At 32.9% G+C, this 25,157-nt stretch overlaps 2 protein-coding genes across 5 annotated transcripts; both read left to right on the top strand.

Moving 5' to 3' along the window:
- Nucleotides 1–2,415: 2,415 nt before the first annotated feature.
- LOC148600018 (uncharacterized) lies at nt 2,416–25,154 on the top strand. 4 transcript variants are annotated; one of them, XM_088558727.1, is made up of 22 exons: nt 2,416–2,509; nt 3,764–3,811; nt 4,493–4,528; nt 4,846–4,896; nt 5,213–5,260; nt 6,095–6,166; nt 6,539–6,619; nt 6,881–6,919; nt 7,287–7,313; nt 7,701–7,748; nt 8,115–8,204; nt 8,564–8,638; nt 9,366–9,401; nt 10,005–10,055; nt 10,392–10,454; nt 10,988–11,065; nt 11,617–11,664; nt 11,974–12,021; nt 12,892–12,954; nt 23,299–23,562; nt 24,150–24,288; nt 24,951–25,154. In XM_088558727.1, exons 1-22 carry the CDS (start codon nt 2,431–2,433, stop codon nt 25,132–25,134), a joined length of 1,668 nt encoding a protein of 555 aa, XP_088414853.1. In that variant the 5' UTR covers nt 2,416–2,430; the 3' UTR covers nt 25,135–25,154. The 4 variants fall into 4 exon arrangements, with proteins under 4 accessions (XP_088414853.1, XP_088414855.1, XP_088414854.1 ...); XM_088558728.1 differs by having other exon boundaries at nt 2,475–2,514; XM_088558729.1 differs by lacking the exons at nt 4,493–4,528; nt 4,846–4,896.
- Nucleotides 19,878–21,086, top strand: LOC148600019 (neuronal acetylcholine receptor subunit alpha-6-like). The gene has a single exon (XM_088557133.1). The coding sequence runs from the start codon at nt 19,878–19,880 to the stop codon at nt 21,084–21,086; it is 1,209 nt and encodes a 402-aa protein (XP_088413259.1).
- Nucleotides 25,155–25,157: the final 3 nt, after the last annotated feature.

The following is a 25,157-nucleotide window of genomic DNA, read 5'->3' as shown; positions in this document are numbered from 1 at the left end:
TTTTAAGCCAAAAAAGGTCCAAAAATATTTTATTCTACGCCCCCCCCTTTCAAATATCCTGGACAAACCCCTGGTAAAAGAAAAAAGTTCGAATATAACTCGAGTATTCTTTTGAAATTTATGTATTGTGATATAATGCGGCTCAAATATGGTCATTATTTATTTGAAAACTAATCAAGAAATAGATGAAATGAAATGAAAACAAGACATGTGCTTACCTGTGTATCCACTTTTTGTTATTTTTTTTTGCCACGGTAAAAGTATTTTTAACCCAGGTGAATGTCCTGTCAGCAATCTTCGGAAGTAATGGCAAAAATAATTAGATCAGACCTATCGATATTATCTGACTGAAAAACGTTGTTTTCACTATGTTCTATAGGTATCAACATTAACTGCTTCAATTGCATTAATACAAACTTGTATCATTATATCAGCAAAATTCAGTAGAATAAAAAATGAACAATTTTGGCAGCTAATGCAGCTTTTAAGTTGTTTTATGGGTCTATACCATGAAATGTGTAATTATTCATTCAAATTAGCCTGCTTTAGCAGACAATATTGAAAATCCAATGGATTCTATTGTATTTAAGTGTCATTTACAGAGTTATCTTCCTTAATTTTGAAATCTACAGTACATTCTATGTAATTCTTTTCTCCTAAGAACACGGAATATACGAAAAACTGAATGTTAATTTCTGTTCACTATGTCAATTCAAACAATATCAAAAATGAAAATATGTAGGCGTTTTACCCATGAATTACATTTTACATGATTCTTAGATGGAGTGCTACTTGAAAGTTTGGTAGAAAAATTATTTCTCTAAATTTCCATAGGTTTTGTCTAGGTTTTATATATTGATAACAAGCATTTTATTAAAACTTCCTAAATAACATTTTAAGTTGTATTTAAGGAAATTATTGAAAAGGAAAGTGATGGTCTCTGGGCAAAAAATATATTAATGTTATGCTATGAAATGGATAAAACCAGAAGAGACAATAAATCTGACAAAAATTGCCAACAAGCATCCGTAAGTACTGGAACCATGCGGGGATAAGAAAATAATATGATGCCTAAATCACTACATGTATTTATGGTAAATTTCATCTTTGCTTTCCAAATATTTTTTACAGGGTTTGAAAAAAATATAGCACCTAAGCCTGTACAAAAAACTATTCCAGTGGTTACTGGGTAATTTTGTGAGATTGCTCATAGTAGTCCTTACATGTTGCTAAATTTATTCATGCAACTTAAGCGTTGATTGGCTAACTTTGTTTAAGATGTTAATTTTTAAAGTGCTTTCCCTCGTCTTTCAAGAGTAATCAAGGGAACCAAGGTTCTTGCGAAAATCAAAAGAAAGCAATCCAGGGACCAAGACCAAAGATGGAAAACAAACATGCTCAACAAAGAACATTAACTAAAATAATGCATACAAAGTAACAAAAGCGAATGTGCAACTCGGACTCGGGGAGCATGGACTAGGTGCACCGGTAGGGTAAGCATCCTCCGTTTTTCTAGAAACACCCGCCGAGTTGCTCATAAAAAGTCAAGTCCCGGGTAGACGGAAGAGGAAAGAAAGTATTTGGAAGTTCATAACCAGAATCCTATCTATGGCAGTGAGCCTGATTGGAACTGAAAATAATCTGCCATGCTTCGATGCTGCTTAAGATATATGCTGATCAGCAACGTACTTGGTTGCAGGACTTAATGGGAGCATCAAATAAAAGATTTTAAAAAGAAATCTGACTTTCATTTGGATCAAATGATAGCTTGTTCTAAATAAATAAAAAAAAAGTTTTCGTTAAGTGTGCGTTGATCTTCATTCCAATTGTGTTCCTATTTAATCATACACTTCAGGGCATATTAGATCAAGACAGCGCAATGGAATTTCAATGACAAATTATTATACTTTGTGATTTGTTAGTGAAAAATACAGACAATCTTCTTAGCCTTAAATTCTTAAATTAACTTCTCTTACAAAGTATTTCAAAAGAAAATTTAATCTCAGTAATTAGTTAGAAATTACTCTCAGTATAAACTAAACAAGTTTTTACTAGATCCTTTCACAAAAAGAAACAAAACAATTTGTTGAAAAAAAATCTCGAAAGAATCAGGCAGTGAGTGAATGAATCATGGTTGAATAGGAATTCCGAAGTCTTATCTTGAAACCTTGTTTAATATGGTATCTGAAGTGCAGAAATGGCACAGCAATTTCATCAAAGAGAGACAACTCACTTGTCTGAGTCATAGTTGAAAAAAAACCACAAGCACTTTTATTCCATGTGTCCACATCGTTGAATTCGTGTGTTTTTTTCCGAGTACCATTCGTTATTTAAATTATCAATTTTGCCTGATCCTTACAGATTCTAGAACTGCATTGAACAATGCAACAATAGGAAAATTGGCGGTAAAATGAAGTTAAAACAAACGTCATGAATATTGACTCCTTATCTCTAATTATTCTTATTCCTTATCAGGATAAAGGTAGGACCAGTACATACCAATGTTACAGTTAAGTATGTTATAATGCCGAACTGTGATTGAACTGTTGTTCGTAGGGCACCAATTTTCGTGGTTTTTGACTTTCTTAATGCGGTCACGACACAAAGTCGAAAATTAAGCAACATGTAAAATTTGCTTTTAAATGTCAATGAACTGGCGAATTTTTTACTTGCCACGAAAATTGATACACACGAATGAAAGTATCTTCACAGTATTATTGATACAATTTGCTACGAAATACCATTCTTACATTTTGCAAAATTTGGTATGCTGTACACTGGTTTCAAGAGGTTTCTCATATAATAGGATTAGCACAAAATACATAAGATGATCCAAATACAAAAATACAATCTTAGAAAAGTAATCACACTACTAAGTAACTAAACAAATCTAAATAGAAAGCCAAATCCGGGATCCATATATACTCCGAAATGTCAACTGCTTCTCTACGACAAAACATTATATCGATGGCATGTACACTTGTGTTGATGTGTATTACCATTTCAACAAACTTATGAACTACCGTTGACATACATATATTGATGCTTGGAGTTATTAAACCATTCTGTGAACGCTAATAGCTTTTTTTGGCCAAGGTTTCACAATTCGGTCTCTTCAAATTAATCCTTACAGTTATTCTTTATTGCATGTAATACAATTTAATTATAATTGCAACAGTAAAGTTACTTCCATCTTGCAATTAGTCCAAAAAGCTTCCACATCAGTTCCAAGCGAATTCCGGATCGAAATGAGTGGTTATTTAGAGGTCTACAAACGGGAAAGCAGCATTAAACATTAAACATTCAAACTTGACAAACTTGAGAAGATTCTAAAGTATAGACCTCTCCACTTTAAAAAAAAGACCCTCTGATGTAATGTTAAGTTTATTTCTTAAAAGATCTCAACTTTTACATTTCTATAAATAAGCAGTCTGAATAATATTACTGAACACAAAAATATCAATCATATTGCTCATTTCGATATGCTGTACACGTGTTTCAAGGAGTAACCTTTCATCGGCAGCATTAGAATCGAATATATAGGAAAATCTCAATACAAAAACTTATTGTATACAGAGGTACTCAAAACCAAAATTATCGAAATAAATAACCAAATCTATCACTAAAAGGTTCTACTATATGCAAGGAATGAATAGCCTCAGTGTTTCAGGTATTTTGAAACCTATATAACGACTGTAGAAATTATTTATTTAACGTACTCACTTTTATGATTGTTACAGTTGAACTGTTTTGGTTTTAACAGGAGATATTGCATGCTTCGTCGTTGCGTTGATTACTATTTCATTACACGGTGAGTACTCTGTGATAATAACTGCATGAAATGACCTGAAAAAGAAAACGAAAACTGATAGAACACCACAAATAAAACATTGCAAAACAAAACAGAAATCTTGATAATGTGAGTTTTAATCATAGCAATTGCATCCATTCGCCTCCAAAAAAAATACAGATCTTGTTATAATTCCTCAATTATTAATCCCATTTTTCACGGATTAATAATCGGAGTCTTTGTTCCAGACCAACAACTTTGAAAAATGTGAAGGTTTATATATAGGTAAAGTATTCACAGAGTCAATTGAGGGCGAAGATAGTTGGTTATTAAATGGAGCCAACTCTCTAAGTATAGAGACCAAAATATAATTTTTCACGGTACAAAAAAGCGTGGTTGTTACAAAATGATTGACTCTTCAGAATCAAATCGGTATCAAAACGTCTTTACACCATTCGTAAAGATATGCCTCTTACAATTTACATGCTGAACACGTTATAAAATTTTCTATTGCCTAGGCATGCATGGTTTCTGTTTTTGGCTTATATACTAAACAGCCATTTTTTTAAAAATGTTGCCATACAAATAATGCGTTCATTCCTTCTTATCAACTGATCAATTGTTTGCTTTTAGAATTTAAGTATTTTATTTTATCTAAAGATTTGATATTAATTATTATCCATTCTTTTTATTTTGATACAGTTGGCGCTGATGATTCGTGGCATCATATCACAGCAGGTAAGCATTTTGTGTATCAATACGGTGGATTCATTGTTTCAGATTAACTAACTTTTTCTCATAATTATGACTTGCACATATATGTCTGGAATATATGTTTCTTACTTAAAAAAAAACAAACAAAAAAAACAAACAAAAAAAAACATAATTTTTGTTGTGATCAGTCTTTCAATTTGCTCGTTTATCAATAAAAAACGGACCATTTATATGGGATCCTCAATAATAAGTTAGCAATCAGCTTATTTCCCCTTTAACATTATTTTTAAAGCTTTTAGATGTTTAATTTGATTTTTTATAAAAATAATTTTGATTTGTAGGACCACCAGCAACTGCAGCTCCAACATGTTCCAACCTCGAACATTTTAAACGTAAGATTGTTTAGAATGTGATCTTTGTCATGATTCGTCAATATAAGTATTATATGTATTTTAGTTCAATTTAGCACCAAAAAAAAAAAAAAACCAAAAAAAACCAGCAATGTGTGGCACACGACACATTTTTTTTCAAATCAAACTTTATAATATTTGAAGAAACATTAAGTGGGATAAAATTTACCCTGTGCCACTCATATCATAAGAACGGCATTATTTTCACACGGACAACCTCTTAAAACATTGTTTAGTTTCAAATGCCATATTAGCTTTAGATGATTCGATTCTCAAAAATGTGACCTTATATTTTCAGATCTGTATAATCTTAAAGGATTGGATGCATGCGAGCCTCATCACATCGGTAATTTTGAATACGATACGATCACAATTATTTCATTGTTTTTTTCTCTGATTCTGGTGACCATTTTGTTATTTAACCAAAATTTGTTTATTAAAGGCGCAGTTTTGTTACAAAAAACGAAAGTATATAAGTAGATGATGAAATGCAAATACTCATTGTATGATTTACATCCAAAAGTTAAGGTATATAAAACAGGGTAAAATGGAATCCAGTAGGATCGGGAATCCTCCTAGAGCAAATTGGGATATTTTTGTTAAAAACGTTTAGATAATGAAATACACATAATACTTTAATTTGATTGTCTAACTTTTTTTGTAAAATTTTGAAAAAGGAAATAAAATAATAGAAAAAAAGTATTTTAATTCTCAAGGAAATTGTCCAAAGCACATACAAAACTTTCTAGTTTTTATATTTGATATTTCCAAACTAGTAGGATCTGTAAAAATTGGAATTCTAATTCTCCTAGGACAATAAGAATTTTAATTTGCACTGGTTAAAATGCAGGGTAAATTAGAATTTCAATTTGTCATTAGAGAAATTGAAATTCAAGTTTGCCCTAGAGGGATTCCGGAACCCACTGGATTTAATTCTGCCCTGTAACATATACATGTTAGATTTATGTGATATGAAAATGATAGAAAATGAAGCTGTAATAATGGTAATGTTTGTAATTTTCGATTTAATTTAAATTTAAAGCATTCAGAGCCCGATGAAATAAGTACCTGCCCCATATTAGCTGATAATCTGTATAAAATGCATGTAGTATTTTTTTTATTCACGCTACACTTTCTCGGATAAATAGCTAAAGTTCTTCACTTTAACTTACATTTTTAGTGTGGTTTCATTTGAATGAGCTGAGCAAAATCAACTGGCAGTGTAGGAAAAATATCATCGATGTTCTCTCATGTAAGTTAAGCTAACTTGGAAAAGAATAAACCCCTATATCTTCGTCGTAACGGTGCAACTTTGCACTAGCAATGTAGTGTGTTTTTTTCTGACAAATTTTATACTGCCTGAATCCTAGGAGAACCGGTATATTATGTAGAAAAGCATGCAAATAATAAAACAAGTGACTTGATTGTTTGTTAAGATTAAATGTATCTATTATTATCTTGTTTTAATAATTACTTTGTATTTCCTCATTCTCATATGTAATTTTTGATAAATAACGACACTTTGGAATAATAAGATTTGTCGGCACGTGTTTATAAATAAAAAAGAGCGCCAAATCCTTCGATGTAATTTTGTGTAATTTTTACATTCTATTCTTTTCAATAGATCGATATGGACAGGGAAGTATGATTTCACAATACTGTGGCTGCAAATCCCATGATTGGACAGAAAAAGGAGTATCACAAGGTTATCCATTATTTCATTGAATTTATATTAGTTTACTTTGATTACATCTAATGTAATTGCAAAAAAAAGTATACTTATAATATAATGCCGTATAAAAAAGCTACTTAAAATGTCAAGAAGGTTTTGATGCACAAAGTGGCAATACCGAAGTGTGAAACGCTAACTTTATCAAACCACTTTTTCAAAACTGAAAACAATAACGGTTCTGAGGAATAAATGTGTGTAATTAAATTTATGATGTACATTGTGTTATATCACCAGGCTCAACTCCTCAAAGGGTTTTAAGCGGAATACCTGTAGGTACGTAAACAACAGCTACATTACTTTTGTTCAGTAAGCCAGAACCAGAATAGAAACACACATAAAATTAAAGTTTAACGTAATATATATTATAACTGCAAAAAGCACCGAGGAGATGTGGTGTCAGTTGCGTGTTGAGAAAAAAAAACACGTCTTAATATAAAATATAGATGCACTGATGTGTACAATAAAACAATAATTTAAATAGAATTAAATAAACAAAATCAGTGAAAGAGCGGATCATATCCTTTCTGACACCTTGTTTTGCTTATCATTTAAACAATAAACGTAATATGTATCATTTCTCATATCTACATTTGTGGTTTTTTAAATAATTATCTGCAAATAAATTTAAGTTTTCTTTTAGAATGCTTCAGTTATAAAGGCTGTCGAGGTAAGAAAGATTTCATGAACATTTACAGAAATAAGTATATGAAACGAATAATGCGTTTGTATTAGTTAGCTCATAAACGTCGATTGTAAGTTAAGGGTCTAAAATTGAATAACATAAAAGGAATTCCTTCTCCGTTATTATTACAAACATTTGTAACAAATGTGAAAAATTATAGTCGCTTCAATTCTAAGGGATCAATGGTTAAAACATAAAATGGTTTTAAGAACAATTACAACCGTATTCAACATTTTTGGCGCCAAAAGTTAACGATAAATAGGATCATTGAACGAATTTGTCTATCCTTAAAACCAGAATCACGTAGAGTATTATTGTAATAATTTTTTAATCAAGAAATAAAATTACCATCATATAAATTTTTATTCACAGATTTGAAAGATCTGTACGAGCACGACACATGCACGGTCCATGAGATGGGTAATTTTAACGTCAATTTCTATTTCTGATCATGCAAATAAAATTCAGTATACAGAGAACAAAGATCTGTATAACTTTACAGATGGATGCTTTTAAATCAGCCTTGCAAGGCCTTTCAGACCGAATCATAGGAAATTCTTCCCGTATAGTGACGATTGGGTGGCTCAGAGAAGAAAAATATCTCCGATTGGGATTTAATGCCCACCTGCGTACTCTTGCTTCCATAAGCTTGTAATTTAAATCACGGAACAACGTATCGGACCAGGACAAAGCAGAGCCTTATCGATTTAAAGCATGCTCCTGTCCTGAAATTCAATCAGTATGTGCCTTCAATTAATCAATCAATCAATTAATCAAATATTTCAGTATGGCGTAGCCTTGAGAGCTGTCCAACTGATATCTACGTTGAAGGACAACCTATAGAATGCCAATCTAAAATCATTAATAAGATTGCAGGTAACTCATTTATTATATGAAAATTTTAACATGAAATCATAATCCTGAAAAACTAAGCAGTCCAAAGAGTTTTTTAGAACGTTTTTCTTAAAAGTATAGACATCATGATCTTGTATAGAGTTAGGTATTTGGACTAATTCGTTTTGTGAAATTAAATGTTATTTTTGACCAAATATGACCTTATGCCAGCTGAAACGTGGTTAGATAGCAGTTTAAAAGTAATTTAAAGTTGATTTCTTTTTTTATATAAATTTAGAGAAACGTTAATAATTAAACATTATGTCTAGAGTAAATATTTTAAGAGGGACCTCCAAAATGAAACTGTGTATGTAGATATATTTTGTTATTTCTTTGTACAGAGATCTTCAACGGTAGTTATGAACAATATGAGAATGATAAATGCTTTTGCTATCCAAACTTTGGACTATCAAATGGTAAGTGACATAAAACGAATATGTTTTGTTAGCTAATAGAACACCCAAACACAAATATTAGAATTAAAAAAAAAATACAACAAATGAATAAACTTTGGGGTTGTGACAAAATAATATACAATGTTTGTTGTTCTAACCAGACCGAAAATAGTCTACCATTGATTTGGTTCACACCATCATTTAGGGTATGTACATGTATAGAGTGATCATAGTGTCCGTCTGTCCGTTCACAACTTTTGCGATACAGTTTTCTCTGCAATTACTTATTACAACCACTTGATAATTTGAAAGAAACTTTATATAGGTATGCCACATTGATTTACCGTTTGACAGCATCCTTTATAATTTGTTCATAGGTTTATGGGGATAAGGAGTGGGGATATTCTTTAGTGAACTTAGCTGACAGTTTCTAGTTTATTGTGAAGCTTTTTTTCAAATATGATTCTTTTCACAGCTCCCTTAATTGCGCGTGATGGGTGTTCCCGAAGTTCAAATACACATTCGTTGTCATCAGTACATATTAATCGTATCCACATCCAGGACTGTGATTATGTATTGAATTCTATGTAAATCTATCCTTTGTGTTAAGACCACATAGCTAATGTGACTGATCACAATTTTGGTCTCTCTTGAAAAGTCATTTAAGGCAGGTTTGGGTGTAGATATTTTGATTACTTTCATCTAAATGTATGTATCATTGAATATAAGATAAGATATTATTTTTCAGTTCCATCTGAATGTAATAACTATTCGGGATTCAGAAGTAAGTTATTACATAAGTGATATCAGTGTTATAACTAAGTCTTAATTTATTTGTCCTAAATCTATATTAAACGAATGCTGTCGACACCAGTAAATATCGACAAAAAATAACGAAGCATAAAAATAGGAGGAAAATTCAGAAAAAAAAACAAAAAAAACAAAAAAACAAAAAAAAAAAAAAAAAAACAAACAAACAAACAAAAAAAAACCGAAGAAACAAAGCTCGTGATTAAATCCCGGTAAATGTTATAAGCGATTGGTTGTCCATCCAGGTAGACGTAAAACCAAGCTATGGGTGTCTATAGTGACATGCTTTACAAATTAAAAATCTTAAGCATCTTGATGTTAAAGGACGATTTTGTTGCGTGTATTTCAATATCATTTTGTAGGAAAATGATTTATGTCTTTTAAGAAATGGTGATATTAACTTAACATTTACCATTTTGTTTAACAAATACTACCATACCATTTACTCAGAAAATATTGGTATATTTTTCGTTACGAAACAAATTTGCGACCTGCAAACGTGTCGGCTTCAATTTCATTTACGCAATAATTCCTGAGCGATAGTATTTGAAATCATGAACATGATTTTCTATCTTAGGATTGCAGTTGTACGGACTCAATCAACAAAGTTGTGATACCCATTTTGGTGGTAAGTTTAAGTCAGAAGAAATCCGCAGCATCCGTTAATCTAACATTTAATTGATATTGGGTTTGTATTCTTGTGCTAGTATTTGTTTTCATTTGATCTCATAGTATCTGAAAAAAAAAACGAAATTTTGATGTAAATGCAAGACAAAGATATTAGCACTAAGAATAATAACCCTTTGCAATCTTGAAATTCTACACCACATGCAGTGATTTTAACATTTGCTTGACTAAAATATATCTTTTCTGTTAAAAAATGTAAGTATTTTATGTCCCATTAATTGACATGTGTGAAGCATGAACAGCATATTTTCGGTCATCTTTCTTGTCTTTCTTTTAGCATGGAAATACCTTGCCACACAACCAGTACGATGTCAGGATTGGATCATAAACTACATGCTAGGTTTGTATTACTACAGAAACCATTTTTTAATAATATTTAAATTGCGTGAACAATGAAAGGTAATAACAAAATTACCGAACTGATATACTCTAGGCAAAAGTCAAAAGGAGAAGTAAAAAATAATTTAATAGCAAAATAACTTATTATCCCTTAAAACTAGTGGGAGATCATAACAATAATACTAATAATAAAAATATCTATATTCAGCTTTTAAATTTAATCCACGTTCGTAAAATAACCACTCTGATGAAACAAAATGCTATGAAAAAAAAAAAAAATAAAAACAAAAAAAAAACACATAAAAATAGGGAGGAATGTTTTGAACATATGCTCTTCTTTACACAAATCGTTTATTCGGCAACAATATTGCTTTCAGAAGAAACTTTTAAATTCATAGCTAAACGAAAGTTCTCGGCTAGCCCTAAAGGGAATACTAGTATCATACAAGTATACCACTCTACCTTTGTTCAGTACATTAGAAAAATAACAATGAACACTCATTACATAATCAAAAAGCCTTATTTATATTGCAGATAAAACGAATGACAATTTTGCATGTGATTGCCGTATTTCTGGACAGGATGTTTTTGGACGATCCATAAGAAAGCGAGGTGTGTGTTATTTAGCTCAGAGTAAATGATGTATGGAACAGGCCAATTAAAAAACGCTTACGCAAGTGTCTATGATTTTTTTTGCACTCCTTATTTCAGGGGAGCAATACCGCAATTATCTAACTTGTATGCAGATGTGTATGTGCGTTAAATAGTATCGGAAGTTCGTCCCAGAATTTACTTCGTGCTTTTATTCCATGATGAGCTGAAGTGTAAAAATGCACATTGTCACATTTCCAATAAGCGTTTCCTTTAGTTATTCAACCATAGCGGAAGCTAGACATGCTGTGTGGGTAAATGTTTCAGAACACATTTCGACACAACGATTTTGTTAAATTTGGACAGGCATATTTCAGTTGTTATTTTTTCTTCAGTTCGACGGTAATGCTTAAGCAAAAGCCTGCAAAAGTTGAATCCATATGTCACAGAAATACGTCGTAATATCTATCATCATAAACACCAATTTAATAATTACGAAAATATCAAGCTCATTTTCAATTGATACCAAAATTACACTGTAAGTTAACCTCTCTTGTGTGTTAATTTTACAGACACGTCAATCCTACCAGCTTGTGAACAGAATTCCCCTGGATGGACAGGTTTTTGGACTAATACATTTTGTTGCCATAATGCCGACATTGTTTTGTCAAAACACTGTCATTTGATTTGATGACATAATTATATCAAAATTTGTGCGTCAATCCATTCAGTTCAATATAAGCAGTTTACACTGCATAGGAAAGAAACGTATTTATTCTTATATCTATGGCATATTTCACAATAAACGAATTAATGATTTCAAATTCAGTACGATCAATTTAATATGATTTTTTGTACCTTAATTCACACTGTAGTATGCCCTAAACTTCCATTTTAATTAAATAAGAGCTGTTTTTGTTTTTATTTAGTCCTGCATTCCACGTTGCAAAATGACGTATGTCACTCGCATTGGTATGGTAAGTTTTCTTGTAAACAAATGTTCAATTTTTTGTTAAGTTTACACAGGCAAAAGTGCATATGGTTTGTATCACATAATTATCATATGAATCGCACACAATGTAATAGTCATATGTGGTACATTTTTTATTATTATATGATTATCGTATGTTTTCATGGAAAGATTAACTTCTGAGAATCATATGATAATCATATGACTATAATATGTTAAATATCATATGAATCAAGCACCATATGATTATCATATGTGTAGTTAGGTGAAATGCATTTGAATAGCATTCAAAATCGAAAAAACGATGTGTATTCAGTTTGCTCCTTCTTGCTCTTTGAATAATAATATGGCGCATAGTTTTAGAATTTTCTTTTCTATTTTATATTATTACCAAACTTATTATAGTGTAGAAATAGGCAAGAGTCATATTTGTAATTATTTATCGTATTAACTCTTAAGAGGCTTCGATCGTTGACAAGTTTATAGTCTTTTCCTAATTAAAATCATTTTCTATGCATTTGAATGGGTTTGGGATCAATGCTCGTGTCGTTACTCCAAACATATTCAACTTATTAAGAATCATCAGTTATATATACCATTTGTGGACATAATTGATGAAATAGATTAAACGCTAAATCGGTTGATTTTTTCAAAATAATTTTCATTCGGATAGTTTCATATGCTATTACATGTATGTTCCAGTGTTAAGTATTTCACCCGAGTTCAAAGAACGGGATGCTAGTTGTTGAACCAAAATGCAAATTTATTTTCTTCGCTCGATAACTATAGCAAATACTTAAGATCTTAATCTTGCATTTGATTTCGTTTTCATTCATCTAAATAGTAGTCACCTTTCTAACTTTTTTCATTTAAATAGTATGGCGCCACCTTGCTGATACACATCGAACTTGCAGAACGTATCTTATTAATGAAATGTTCGGTAAGTTAATTTTTCAAATCGACAGAGGACTAATTTTGATGTATGTAAAGTGCCGTAAGAAAGACGTCACAATGCTTCTTTCTTCTATTTAGTTACTTCTTCGGCTCCTTCGGCTCCTGCGTATGGAGTGTTCATATCACAACTCGTACGTTATGCCAAAGCTTGCCGAAACTATGCAGACTTTTTCGGGGATTTGATACATCGCATCTACCCCAAAGAACTTGAGATAAAGGATACTACAGACACTGTGAAGTCAGCCTCATATCTTGACCTACACTTAGAAATTGATAGTAAAGGAAAACTATCGACCAAACTTTATGACAAACGTAATGACTTTTCATTCAAAATTGTCAACTTTCCTTTCAACTGTGGCAACATCCCTTCAGCACCTGCGTATGGAGTGTTCATATCACAACTCATACGTTATGCCAGAGCTTGCCGAAACTACGCAGACTTTTTGTATCGCACTCGAACTCTAACAAATAGGCTTCAGAAACAGGGTTATGTTGCTACAAGATTGATGTCATCGCTACAGAAGTTTTATGGTCGTCATCATGAACTTGTGGATCGTTATGGTGTATCCATCAGCACTATGAAAACTGATTTATTCAACGGGTCATAGTTTTCCTTTCCTCGTTTGTCTACCCCGGACTTTTTATGAGCAGCTCGGCGGGTGTTTCTAGAAAAGCAGAGGACGCTTACCCTACCGGTGCACCTGGTCCATGCTCCCAGTGTTTAGTGGAGTCCTAGTTACTCATTTACTTTTGATACTTTGTATGTATGATTTTAGTTACTTTATATTCTTTCTTGTGTATGTCTGTTTTCCATGTCTGGTCTTTGTCCCTGGATTACATTCATTTGATTACCGCTATAACCTTGGTTCCCTTGATTACTCTTTCAACTTTTTTACACTTACGCTTCTTTTTAGCTCACCTGGTCGAAGTCCATGTGGGCTATTGCCATCAATTGGCGTCCGTCGTCTGTCCGCCGTCGTCGTCCGTTAACAATTTTTCAAAAATCGTCTCCTCTGAAACTACAGAGCGGAATTATATGAAACTTTGCACATATGTTTATTAGTGTATCTTGCACAAAATTTGTATTTAGATTTTTGATTCGTCAAAAAAACATGGTCGCCGTTACTGAAAATAGACATAGGGGTCAGAATGTAGTTTTTCACATATATCTCCAAAACCATATGTTTAGCCAAATTCTGACATGGGGTAAAAGAGTTCAGCATAATGAGATCTATCTGTGGTCAAATTTTCATTTTGATCTGTTAAGCCATGTAATGGTCCTTATGATAAGTCCTACCAAAGTCTTCTTGAGTCAAAATTGTTAAACAACTTCTTGTTAATTTATTGCCATTGAAAGACAGAGCGATTCAGGCCCCTGGGAGCCTCTTGTTTGTAAAATCGAATGAAGTTTTAGTTTCTGTTATACAATGACGTCTTTTTTATAACTTCGTTGACTCTTTGTGAATGAAACTACTTGTACAGTGGATTCCACTTTAATTTTACTATGGGATTGAGGTGCACTGTTTCGTACACAAAACTGACCCGGTCTAATTTTGTAAAACTTCTGGCAGATTTCAGGTGCCTGATATTTTAGAAAAAAACTGTTTTTGACAACTAATTTTGGGAAGGCAATCAACATATGTTATGAAAACTGATATATATATATTTTTATTATTTTACCATTGCTACAGATTTTCTTGACGTAAAAGAAAAGAATATCCGTCTTTTATGGACCTTCATAATGTAAGGTTTTGAAAAAATATGTACTCTTTACATGAAAAACAAATGTTGGATTTGCTTGTTTAAATGTCTCAGTATAGCTTAATTTCCACAAATTGGCCTAAAGTTATATACAGCGACCTATCTATGTAGTGGAACCTTAATCGAATACCTGTCTATTGTATACTCCTGTTAATTGCATAGAAACTCAAAGAACAAAAAAACAGTTCCTATCTTATCCATCTAAAAAATTCCTCTGATTTGCGTAACAGAATACCAAAAATTTGAAAATTATATATTTTTCAAAATGTACTAAAAATGTACCTAAATGCGTAAAACAACAATGCATCGTTAAATCTCAGTTTTCTAAAGAAATTTGTTTTTACAACAATATTTTTCTCTTTCTGTTAACTAGACACTATGGTAGAAATCTAGTTAAATAAGATAAAAGAATATGAATGTCATTGTATAAGGTATTTTTCCTTGAAATGATAATTTCTGTAAATTGCGTATTTTTTTTCTGACATATAGTCTATGCGATTAACAGAAATCCATTCTACTATTGACTAATATAAGCTAATGAGTGCTTTCTATGGAACGCAGTTTTGCCAATCATTGCTTGGAGAAACGATTTGTCAGTTTAAATAATTTTTTACGGAACTATATTCATTTCTATGGAATGACACATGTACTCTTACTTGTCTTTTTGAATACAAAGAATACTTTAATTGCTAATACAGTGAAGCCTTTCTAAACCTAAACTGAACCACTTTTAGACTTTAATTAAGACTGTTGATTTATACAGGTGTTCGGTTTACCAAGGATCAAAGTACATTTAATTGATATAAAATGAACTTTAAAATTGTTTTAGACAGATTTTCGGAATTTCCGACAGATGTCACAGTATTATTACTTGTCATCTTTGACAATCTTATTCTTATAATTAAAAAACAACCAGAACAATCAAGAAAATGAATAGTTGCGTAGAAATTTTCCATACTGTATTTCTTTCCCCTTGCTTATAAAAAATCAAGCACCATTTGACATGACTATAATTACCGTAGTAAAGGGTCTATAACAACATTGCAGTGGTACAAAGAGTCTGCGATCGGTCTTTAATTCAATTTACACAAAATAAAAAAAATTCTGCTACAACAAACGACTTTAAACTGCAAGTTTATTTTCTGAGCATACCTTCAAACTATTTTAAACCTTTATTATAAACAAAATATCTTTAAAAATATGTAATCAATCAAAGGCTACAGATTTGCATTTCTCCCCCATATTCGAACCACTTAACTACTTCTCTGCTCTGACGTCCATAACTAAGGCTTCAGTCCACAAGGTCAACTAGGCTATATAATAAATAGACCATAATTGTATATTGACCGGAAATATAAACAATATACGGATGAGGCTTATAATCGATGTAAAACGCGAGGCTCGCCGAGTGTTTTTTTTTTTCGATTCGTGCCGAATTCATACATCGTTTTTATTTCTAGTCAATAAACAGTTATTTTCTTTATATTGCAATCCTTATCATTTTTTAATCAAGTTTTTTTTTATGTTGGTTACATTTCTTCCCTACTTGTGGCCCCTGATAGTGACGGTACGATAAACAGGTAGTTCATGCAAGGGTAGGAAAGTAGGCGGGGCCAAAGTGTTTTTTACAGTCAGTGACCGTATATCACCAATAAATATACAGTCAACACATTTTAGTTGCTTAGATAGAACGATTGCAGCATAAAAGGCAATAACAAAATCACCGAACTGATAACTCTAGGCAATACTTGTATTTATAAGGAATAGTCGGAAAGTCCGTATAACAAACCTAAAGTACGTAAGATTTGAAAACACCACAATTGGCCTGAATTGGTACAGGCAGTTTCGATGGAAATGGTGAATAGAACCTCGAGATTGAGGACTTCAAAGCTAAACCACCCGACGGTTCTTGCCAAAACTCTCCATTCAAATATGATCCTTCTGGTCACGTCGTTACAGGAGATTTAACCATCATCGAAAACGAATCTCTGCGGAATATCCTTTCTAAAGTCCCAAGTACCGTGAACCACGCTCAATAAATTGGAATTATAACTTTAAAGTTCTTATGGATGCCGTGGAGGACTATGCAAGAAAATGGACAAAACGAGAACAAGAAGACCTTAATTCACTGTCAGAGTGGTTAAAGGCCGTGAGGTCTTTAATTTTGAAACGAATGAAAGTTTTAAGTAGGTCAATGAGTGCCAAAGATACATCGGTCTTCAAAGACCCCGATGTAGCAAAAATATCGTCTACTATACATGACAAATATGTTGTCGTACCAGCAGACAAAGCCCCAAACAACATTGTTTTTGTCTGCAAAACCTTTTACATCCAATGTTTATTATCAGAGGTAGACGTGGAAAATAATAGCTGTGATAAGTCATATACTGCTTCCACACTCTCCAAAGAAGAGATTGTGGAAAACCATAAATCTGTGCTATCCTCTTTTGGTCTCTCTGCCAAGGGCGATGATTGTGATTTACCGTCTATGTACTGGATTCCTAACTTCCACAAGAATCCATACAAACAACGTTTCATAGCTGGATCTGCAAAATGTACCACCAAACCTCTTTCAAAACTTTTAACTTCTATACTCACAACTGTCAAAGAGGGTCTACAGTCCTACCACAATACTTGTTACTCCCGTAGTGGTATTAATTCAATGTGGATCTTAAAAAATTCGAAAGATCTTTTGGAGACAATCAGTTCAAGACTATTTTCTGAATATAATAGCATTGAAACCTATGATTTTTCAATACTGTATACTTCTATTCCCCACACTCAGTTAAAATCCCGACTTAAAAACATTATACATCGTTGTTTTTCCAAAAAAGATGGTACACCTAGATACAAATATATAGTTCTTGGTAGAGATTCCTCATACTTTGTAAGAAATAATTCCAAATCATCTTCCAAATATACAGAGGAAGATGTTTACAAAATGCTGGAATTTTTAATCGACAACATATTTGTCCAGTGTGGTGGACGTGTTTTTCAACAAACGGTCGGGATTCCTATGGGTGTAAATTGTGCACCTTTACTCTCTGACCTTTTCCTTTACTCTTATGAAGTTGACTCTACCCCAAAGAACTTGAGATAAAGGATACTACAGACACTGTGAAGTCAGCCTCATATCTTGACCTACACTTAGAAATCGATAGTAAAGGAAAACTATTGACCAAACTTTATGACAAACGTAATGACTTTTCATTCAAAACTGTCAACTTTCCTTTCATCTGTGGCAACATCCCTTCAGCACCTGCGTATGGAGTGTTCATATCACAACTCATACGTTATGCCAGAGCTTGCCGAAACTACGCAGACTTTTTGTATCGCACCCGAACTCTAACAAATAGGCTTCAGAAACAGGGTTATGTTGCTACAAGATTGATGTCATCACTACAGAAGTTTTATGGTCGTCATCATGAACTCGTGGATCGTTATACTGTATCCATCAGCACTGTGAAAACTGATTTATTCAACGGGTCATAGTTTTCCTTTCCTCGTTTGTCTACCCCGGACTTGACTTTTTATGAGCAGCTCGGCGGGTGTTTCTAGAAAAGCAGAGGACGCTAACCCTACCGGTGCACCTGGTCCATGCTCCCAGTTTTTAGTTGAGTCCGAGTTGCTCATTTGTTTTTGTTACTTTGTATGTATGATATTAATTTCTATATGTTCTTTGTTGTGTATGTCTTTTTTCCATATCTGGTCTTTGTCCCTGGATTACATTCTTTTGATTACCGCTATAACCTTGGTTCCCTTGATTACTCTTAAACAAGGCTTTATATATTAAATATTTCATGTCCAAATCTGTATCATATGCTGTATCAACCCTAGAATCCTATATCACCCCAAGGTTCACCAGCCAGCGGTATGATACAGGTCGAGGGTTGATACAGCATGTGATACAGGTTTTAACACGTCATGTTCATTATATCATATATTTTAACCGTATTTCAAGTATAGTCTGTAAAAGGGTGCGATATAATGTATGCGATGTAGGTCTAGGTGTGTGATATAGGGTATATAATATAGGGTTTAAACAAATACTTATAATGCATCTACAAAAAAGATAAATTTTAATCTAAATATATGAAATAGCGGAGGAAACTTCCCACTTCTTTTGCTTACCCTACTGGTGCACCTGGTCCATGCTCTCGTTTTTAGTGGAGTCAAAGTTGCTCATTTGCTTTTGTTACTTTGTATGTATGATTTTAGTAACTTTATGTTCTTTGTTGTGTATGTCTGTTTTCCATGTCTGGTCTTTGCTCCTGGATTGCATTCTTTTGATTACCGCTATAACCTTTGTTCGTTCAATTACTCTTTGTTTAGTAAATATGTTTTCAGTTGCCAGATGATACATTCTTGTACGTAAATCTAATACTTGAACATAAAAAAAAATAAAACTGATGTTATAAGTTTCATTACCAATATCAAATACCATAAGTCCCATCAAAGAAGTATACGTATTAATAGGATAAATAATTGGAAACAGCGAATAAACAATATATTATCACGAGTGTTGTACGTAGGACACCTCGATTTAACGAGTGAACTTGCTCCGCACACGAGTTAAATCCCCACGCGTTCTTGGCACGAGTGATCATATTTTGGTTATTCACGATAACCAATTGATTATCCTATTTATTATACATAATGTGTAGATTTTCTTCATAATTTATCGATATGTTCAACATGAATTTTAAATTCTGTGATTGGTGAATTGATATCATAGTTGTGACTTTTAGCGGGAGAAAGTCTGTGAGTGAAACTACCGAATTTATGTTACACTTTGAATTATCGATATTTATTACACTGGGTACATTGTACGTTTGGTAAATCATTGCTATCTATCTAATAAATGTATGTTTTGATAATTCGAAACATTAGCTAAACGTTTAACTTTGTACTAGATTTGTCAATACTCGATCAGTCACTTGCAGTCAATATTTAATTATTATTAGTTCCGATGGGAGAATCAAATGATGGTTAAGTATGTTTCTCGGTTTCCGGCAAGTGGTGTCCTTAAAATAAATGCATATTAGATACAAATAACTCTGCATTATTATCTAGCACACGTAGTTCAATCTACACTTCTCCGTCGCTAAAGTATTCTGTTACTCAAACGAAACAGCTTGACGTTTGAAAATGGAAAGACATAGCATTGTTTGTACCATAGTAATAATATTGTTGCATATTATTCTGATATCAGCCCAGTCTTTTAGTGATGTTGGAAATTTGATGGATGGTCTCTTTGCTAATTACAACAAGAATATCCGACCATTAAATAATATGAGTACAGTAATACAACTGGATATTGACTTTATATTACTTGGAATAAATGAAGTTAATGAAAAGGATCAGAAACTAGTTACAAACGGGTATCTCGTCCTTTCGTGGAAGGACGAATGTCTAATATGGGAACCATCTATGTATAATGGCGTACAATCATTCATGGTATCGCAAAATGAAGTATGGAAACCGGATATAGTATTGAAGAATGGATTTACCAAGTTGTCAGAATTAGGCAATAATTTCATACTTGTTTCGGTTCAGCATGATGGTGAAGTTTCGTGGGCACCATCAGAGGTGTTTGAAAGTAAGTGTTCTATAAACACAAGATACTTTCCATTTGATGAACAGAGTTGCGAACTTGTCTTTGTCATGTGGATGACAAAAGGGAATTATATTGAATTTAAACTGTTGTCAGATCAGGTGACGTTGGAAGACATTGAGAAAAATGGCATGTGGTCGATCGAGTCAACACGTGCATCAAATCAAAGGATATCATTGGACGGGGAGTCTAACGTTACTTACACTATAAACATTAGGAGAAATCCGGGAAATTATATTGCAAACATTATCATACCTGTATTTTTTCTAAGTATCTTAACAATTTTCACCTTTGTTTTGCCTGCCGACAGCGGTGAAAAGATGGGTTACAGCTTGGCCGTCTTTCTGTCGTTTGCCGTTTTCTTAACAATAGTTTCGTCTGAGCTCCCCAAAACAAAAGGATCAATACTAGGGTTCTATATTCTGTTTGAACTGGGGATTAGCTCAATTATTGTATGCATCACTGCTTTGCAGCTGCGATTTTATAATCGTAAATCAGATGTCCCTAAAGCTATTGTCCGAATCATGAAATTAAAATGTTATCCCTGCCGACGGAAGAATCAACTCGCACCCGTTAAAAATGTGTCAGATGTAAAAGATGACAACATTGAAGTCAAAGATTGGAGTGACGTCATTTCTATGGTGGACATTGCTCTTTTCTGGATCATGTTGATTCTAAAAGTTGTTGTGACAACTTTATTAATCATAATTCTGACAATGTCACGAGCAAGTAATAGATATTGAACGAACAGTTTTCAAATATGAAAACATTGTTCAAGAAGAACGTGTTGTCTTCATAGCACCAAGGGTGGCCACTTTTGGTAAAAAAATAAATTACAAAGATTGATATTGGCATTGTTTCAGCCTTTTTGAAGAATTCTTTTGGGATTTATGAAGCTATAAATAGACGATTTTCATTAAACCGTCTATGGTCCAAAGATCTTCACAAAGCAACACTTACCAGCAAAAACGTTATTTTAATGTAGAACCTTTACATTGTCTACAATTCTATGTTAACATTGTAATCCAACCTGTCTAAAATAAACCCTGAAAAGCCCGAAAACCCTTCCTAAACCAGACACTTTATACAATCACTTTTTATCAGTCAAAATGTACCTTGAACCTCGATAAAACGAACGCCCGGATTAACCAAACCAATTTTAAAGTTACAAATAGGTTTAAATTAACCAGGTTTCACTGCATATGTAAAAATTAAGCAGTTTCCTTTAAAAAGATGGACTGTTATTGAGGAGGTAGTTCAGGGTAAGGGACACAACTTTTATAAATTATTGGAACGTTTGTTTTCACTATTTTAAATCACTCTCATGTAAGCATCAAAGTAACTTGGACATTTCATTCTGTTTTAAATGAAAGCTTGATAGGCTTTGTTGAAATTGAATATGAAACAAACATATCACTGATTTCCTTTACGTATCGACTGAATGGAACACATTTACTTTGTACTTCATCTTCTGTTATAACTTCTCGAAGTATATCTCATTAATCTCGATTTATTTGTGATCCGGCATTTCTTCTGGTGAAAGTATTCAAACCGAACACCGATTTGTATGTTGTTTACTACTACTTCCGGGTACACCATTTTAAAGCATGTTTGACAGATGTATCAATTTTGTGTTATTATAAAAAAAATAAGAAAATAAAATTATCAAAAATAATAAACCACCACAAGTGGTTATTGTTGAAAAGTTTGTAGTCCTTGCCATGTAAATAATCACTTTCTTTGCTTTTGATTTTGAAGTTAAGTGTCCGTATCTGTAAGAATCAGGCTGTGAGTGAAACATGGTATATAAACATCATTTGATAGTTTAACTTGACTATTTTCACCAATAGAATCAAGGAAAACAGACAAAATTTTCCCTATCATATTGGACCATGGAGTTACAATTACATTGAAATGCACTGAAAATAAACATTTCAAGAGAGCAGATAACGGTCAAAAACCACATTTTTATAAGATTATATCGAAAATTTTCTGAGCAAATCCAATGATGCAGAGATAAAAAAAGACCTTTTCAAATAGAGAAAGCATCCTTAAGCTATGTTTTATTGTCAAATCGGTTGGGTTTGGACATGCAAGTGTCCGATTTTTACGAACACTTACACTTAAGGAACCATTTTCCTGAATTCCCAGGGTCACATGCATGACAAGACTAACTTATAGGAATAAAAATAAAACTATCACTCTCTACAGGATTGTTTATATGTAACTGATAAAAGTGAAAATTGTGGAACCAGTTTAACAAATCTAAATTGATAATAGCAAATAAGACCTAAAAAGCAAGAAATCTCTTTAGCATTAGAAAACAATTCAGAATTAACTTACCATTGTCCAACACTATTTGGATGTGCAATATATGAAAACACACGAATAACCGTACCAGGATAATGATCATTGGCAGGTAAAAGCAGATAAATTATACAGTAGTTGACTACTCATGGGACAATAATATTGTCAGAACGTTGATAAGGATCGAGCTGCTGAAAATATCACTTCCCAATGGCCATCATCATGAGTAACTACTGTGTAGCATTGCCGTGTTGTATCAGAAATATCCTATCGACCTTTTATCGCTCATTAATGAATGTCACATGACCATTTAAACAAATAAGAACAGCTTATTTCTCACTGTTCTGAAATAACATAATATCCTTGAATACATTGACTGAATAAAAAAAAAAACAAACATTATTTTAATTAGCTGTGTCACGTGACACTAGATTAGGAGGAAAAATATCGTAGCATATATTAACTGTCTGAGTCATAAGATTTATATGAGTGGTGCATTTAGTTGTGAACTTGAGGGTTTTATATTGTATACCGTGCTAATTCGAATCCAGGTAATCAATAAGCACTAGAGATGAATACTATATTAAACAAATACATAAGACTAAATCTGATATAAATCAAATATAGTTGCAATATTTTGTCTTTTAGCCAGATTTGCCACCATGTCTCCTGGTAGTTGTGTGTGTGATTATAAACAACTACAGCCAACCAATGACACAATTACAACGACCAAAAGTACAACAAAACAATCGACAACAAAAACTACAATACCAATTACAACATCAACATCTACAACACAATCGACAACAAATCCAACAACACTAATGACGTCATCCGCGACAACAACAGAATCAACAACTCATCAGTTTACATCAACAGCTTCTACCACAGCAACTACAACTAAACTGATGCGTAAGATAAATCACTTTACGTTTTAGGTAGTACAATACAGTTAGGTCATTTCTGAAAATTTGGTCTCATTTTGTTGAAATAAAGCTGTTTAGAGGCAGTCCGCACAGAAATTTCTAGTGTTTTGTCATAAAAAGAGCATATGTCTCGTTTTTGATTTGTAATTGCTTTGTAATTAGTTAGCTGCTTTTGGGTACATCAATATGCGCATACTTATCAGAATTTTCTATTTTGCGTCATTACCAAAATTAATTGAAGTGTAGGAATAGTTAATCGTCATATTTACGTGTCAGATTTTTTATTGATCAGAATGTAGTCTCTTATCTGTAATAAACAATAAATCCCTATGCTTTGGATAGGGTGTTAGAACTCAATTTTGGAGAATACACAGTCATGTGACGAGATTGCAAATCCGATTAAAATCGGTGTGACCTGTAAATATCTACTGCATCGATACTACCTTTATAAAGATTGTTGGTCGTGTTTTTTTTTTAAATTGTCTGTACATTCTGCTATTTTGTGTGTTCTGTTACCTGAACTATTCATTTAAATACTGCTTTTAGCGCCTTCCACCTTGATTGTATTTCTAGATTCATGTTTTACCTGTAACGGTACATCGTGTGCGTCGACAGGGACTAGTATACCATGTTCAAAGGGAGACGACTTTTGTATGACCTCCATTATAGATGAAATAGACAACGCAAAGGTGAAGAGGGTTATTGAAAGAAAGTATGTACGCAATATCTAGTTCTTGGCATGACCCTTAGACAGGACAAATTATAAATTCATCAAATATCCTGAATGTTGCGCAATAATTATGACGTTTTACTTTCGATTATCTATTTTTCTCAATCCGACTCTGCCAGCAAAGAGGCTAACAAGCGATGCCTTTTAAGACAGTGCCATCTTTTTGAAAACATTGTTTATATCTGCAACTATAATTGATTTTACACGATTAATCTATATCATCAAATATTGGTAATACGTGTTTAAGAATATTGCTAACGCCGAAAATATGAACACTCAGCAGTGATGGATCATGAGGTGGTGCAGGGGGTTGGCATCCCCTTTTTGTTGGAGAAATTGTCATTTCGATGCGTAAAATTGACAGAAAATGTCAATGTCCTAGCACCCCTATTTCTGAGAAACCTAGACTGGCATCCCTTTTTCAGGTGTCTGGATCCGGCCCTGTTAAGTACATATTAATACCCACAACAAACCAAGAAAAATGAGCTGAAAATTTCTTGGATAATATTCAATCGACTTGTCGTTTGAAAATCCAACAACATTGCCAGCAATCAATCAAATAACGATTCTTGCTCTATCTGAAAGGGCTGTCTTAAGTGTTTAAGAGCTGTTCAGAGTGGTACATATATGTATTCTTTTTTCAGATGCGTATCTAAACAAGTATGTGACATTCAAGACCAATCGAAAGACTTATTTTGCGCCCAGCTGAGTCAGGGTTCGTTTGGGTTCCCTATGACTTGTAGATATTGCTGTGTAGGCTTCAACTGTAATGCCCCACCTGCCCTAAAACCAGCTGTATCTGCGCTCTACTCGACACATTTTCAATGAATAAATGAAGTATTTTCAGACTA

The sequence above is a fragment of the Perna viridis genome, chromosome 13 (genome assembly GCF_037379345.1).
Source record: "Perna viridis isolate PV_CMFRI_1.1 ecotype Kerala chromosome 13, ASM3737934v1, whole genome shotgun sequence".
Taxonomy (NCBI): Eukaryota; Metazoa; Mollusca; class Bivalvia; order Mytilida; family Mytilidae; genus Perna; species Perna viridis.
The sequence above is the reverse complement of the archived record's forward strand: the minus strand, read 5'-3'. Positions and strand labels throughout refer to the sequence as shown.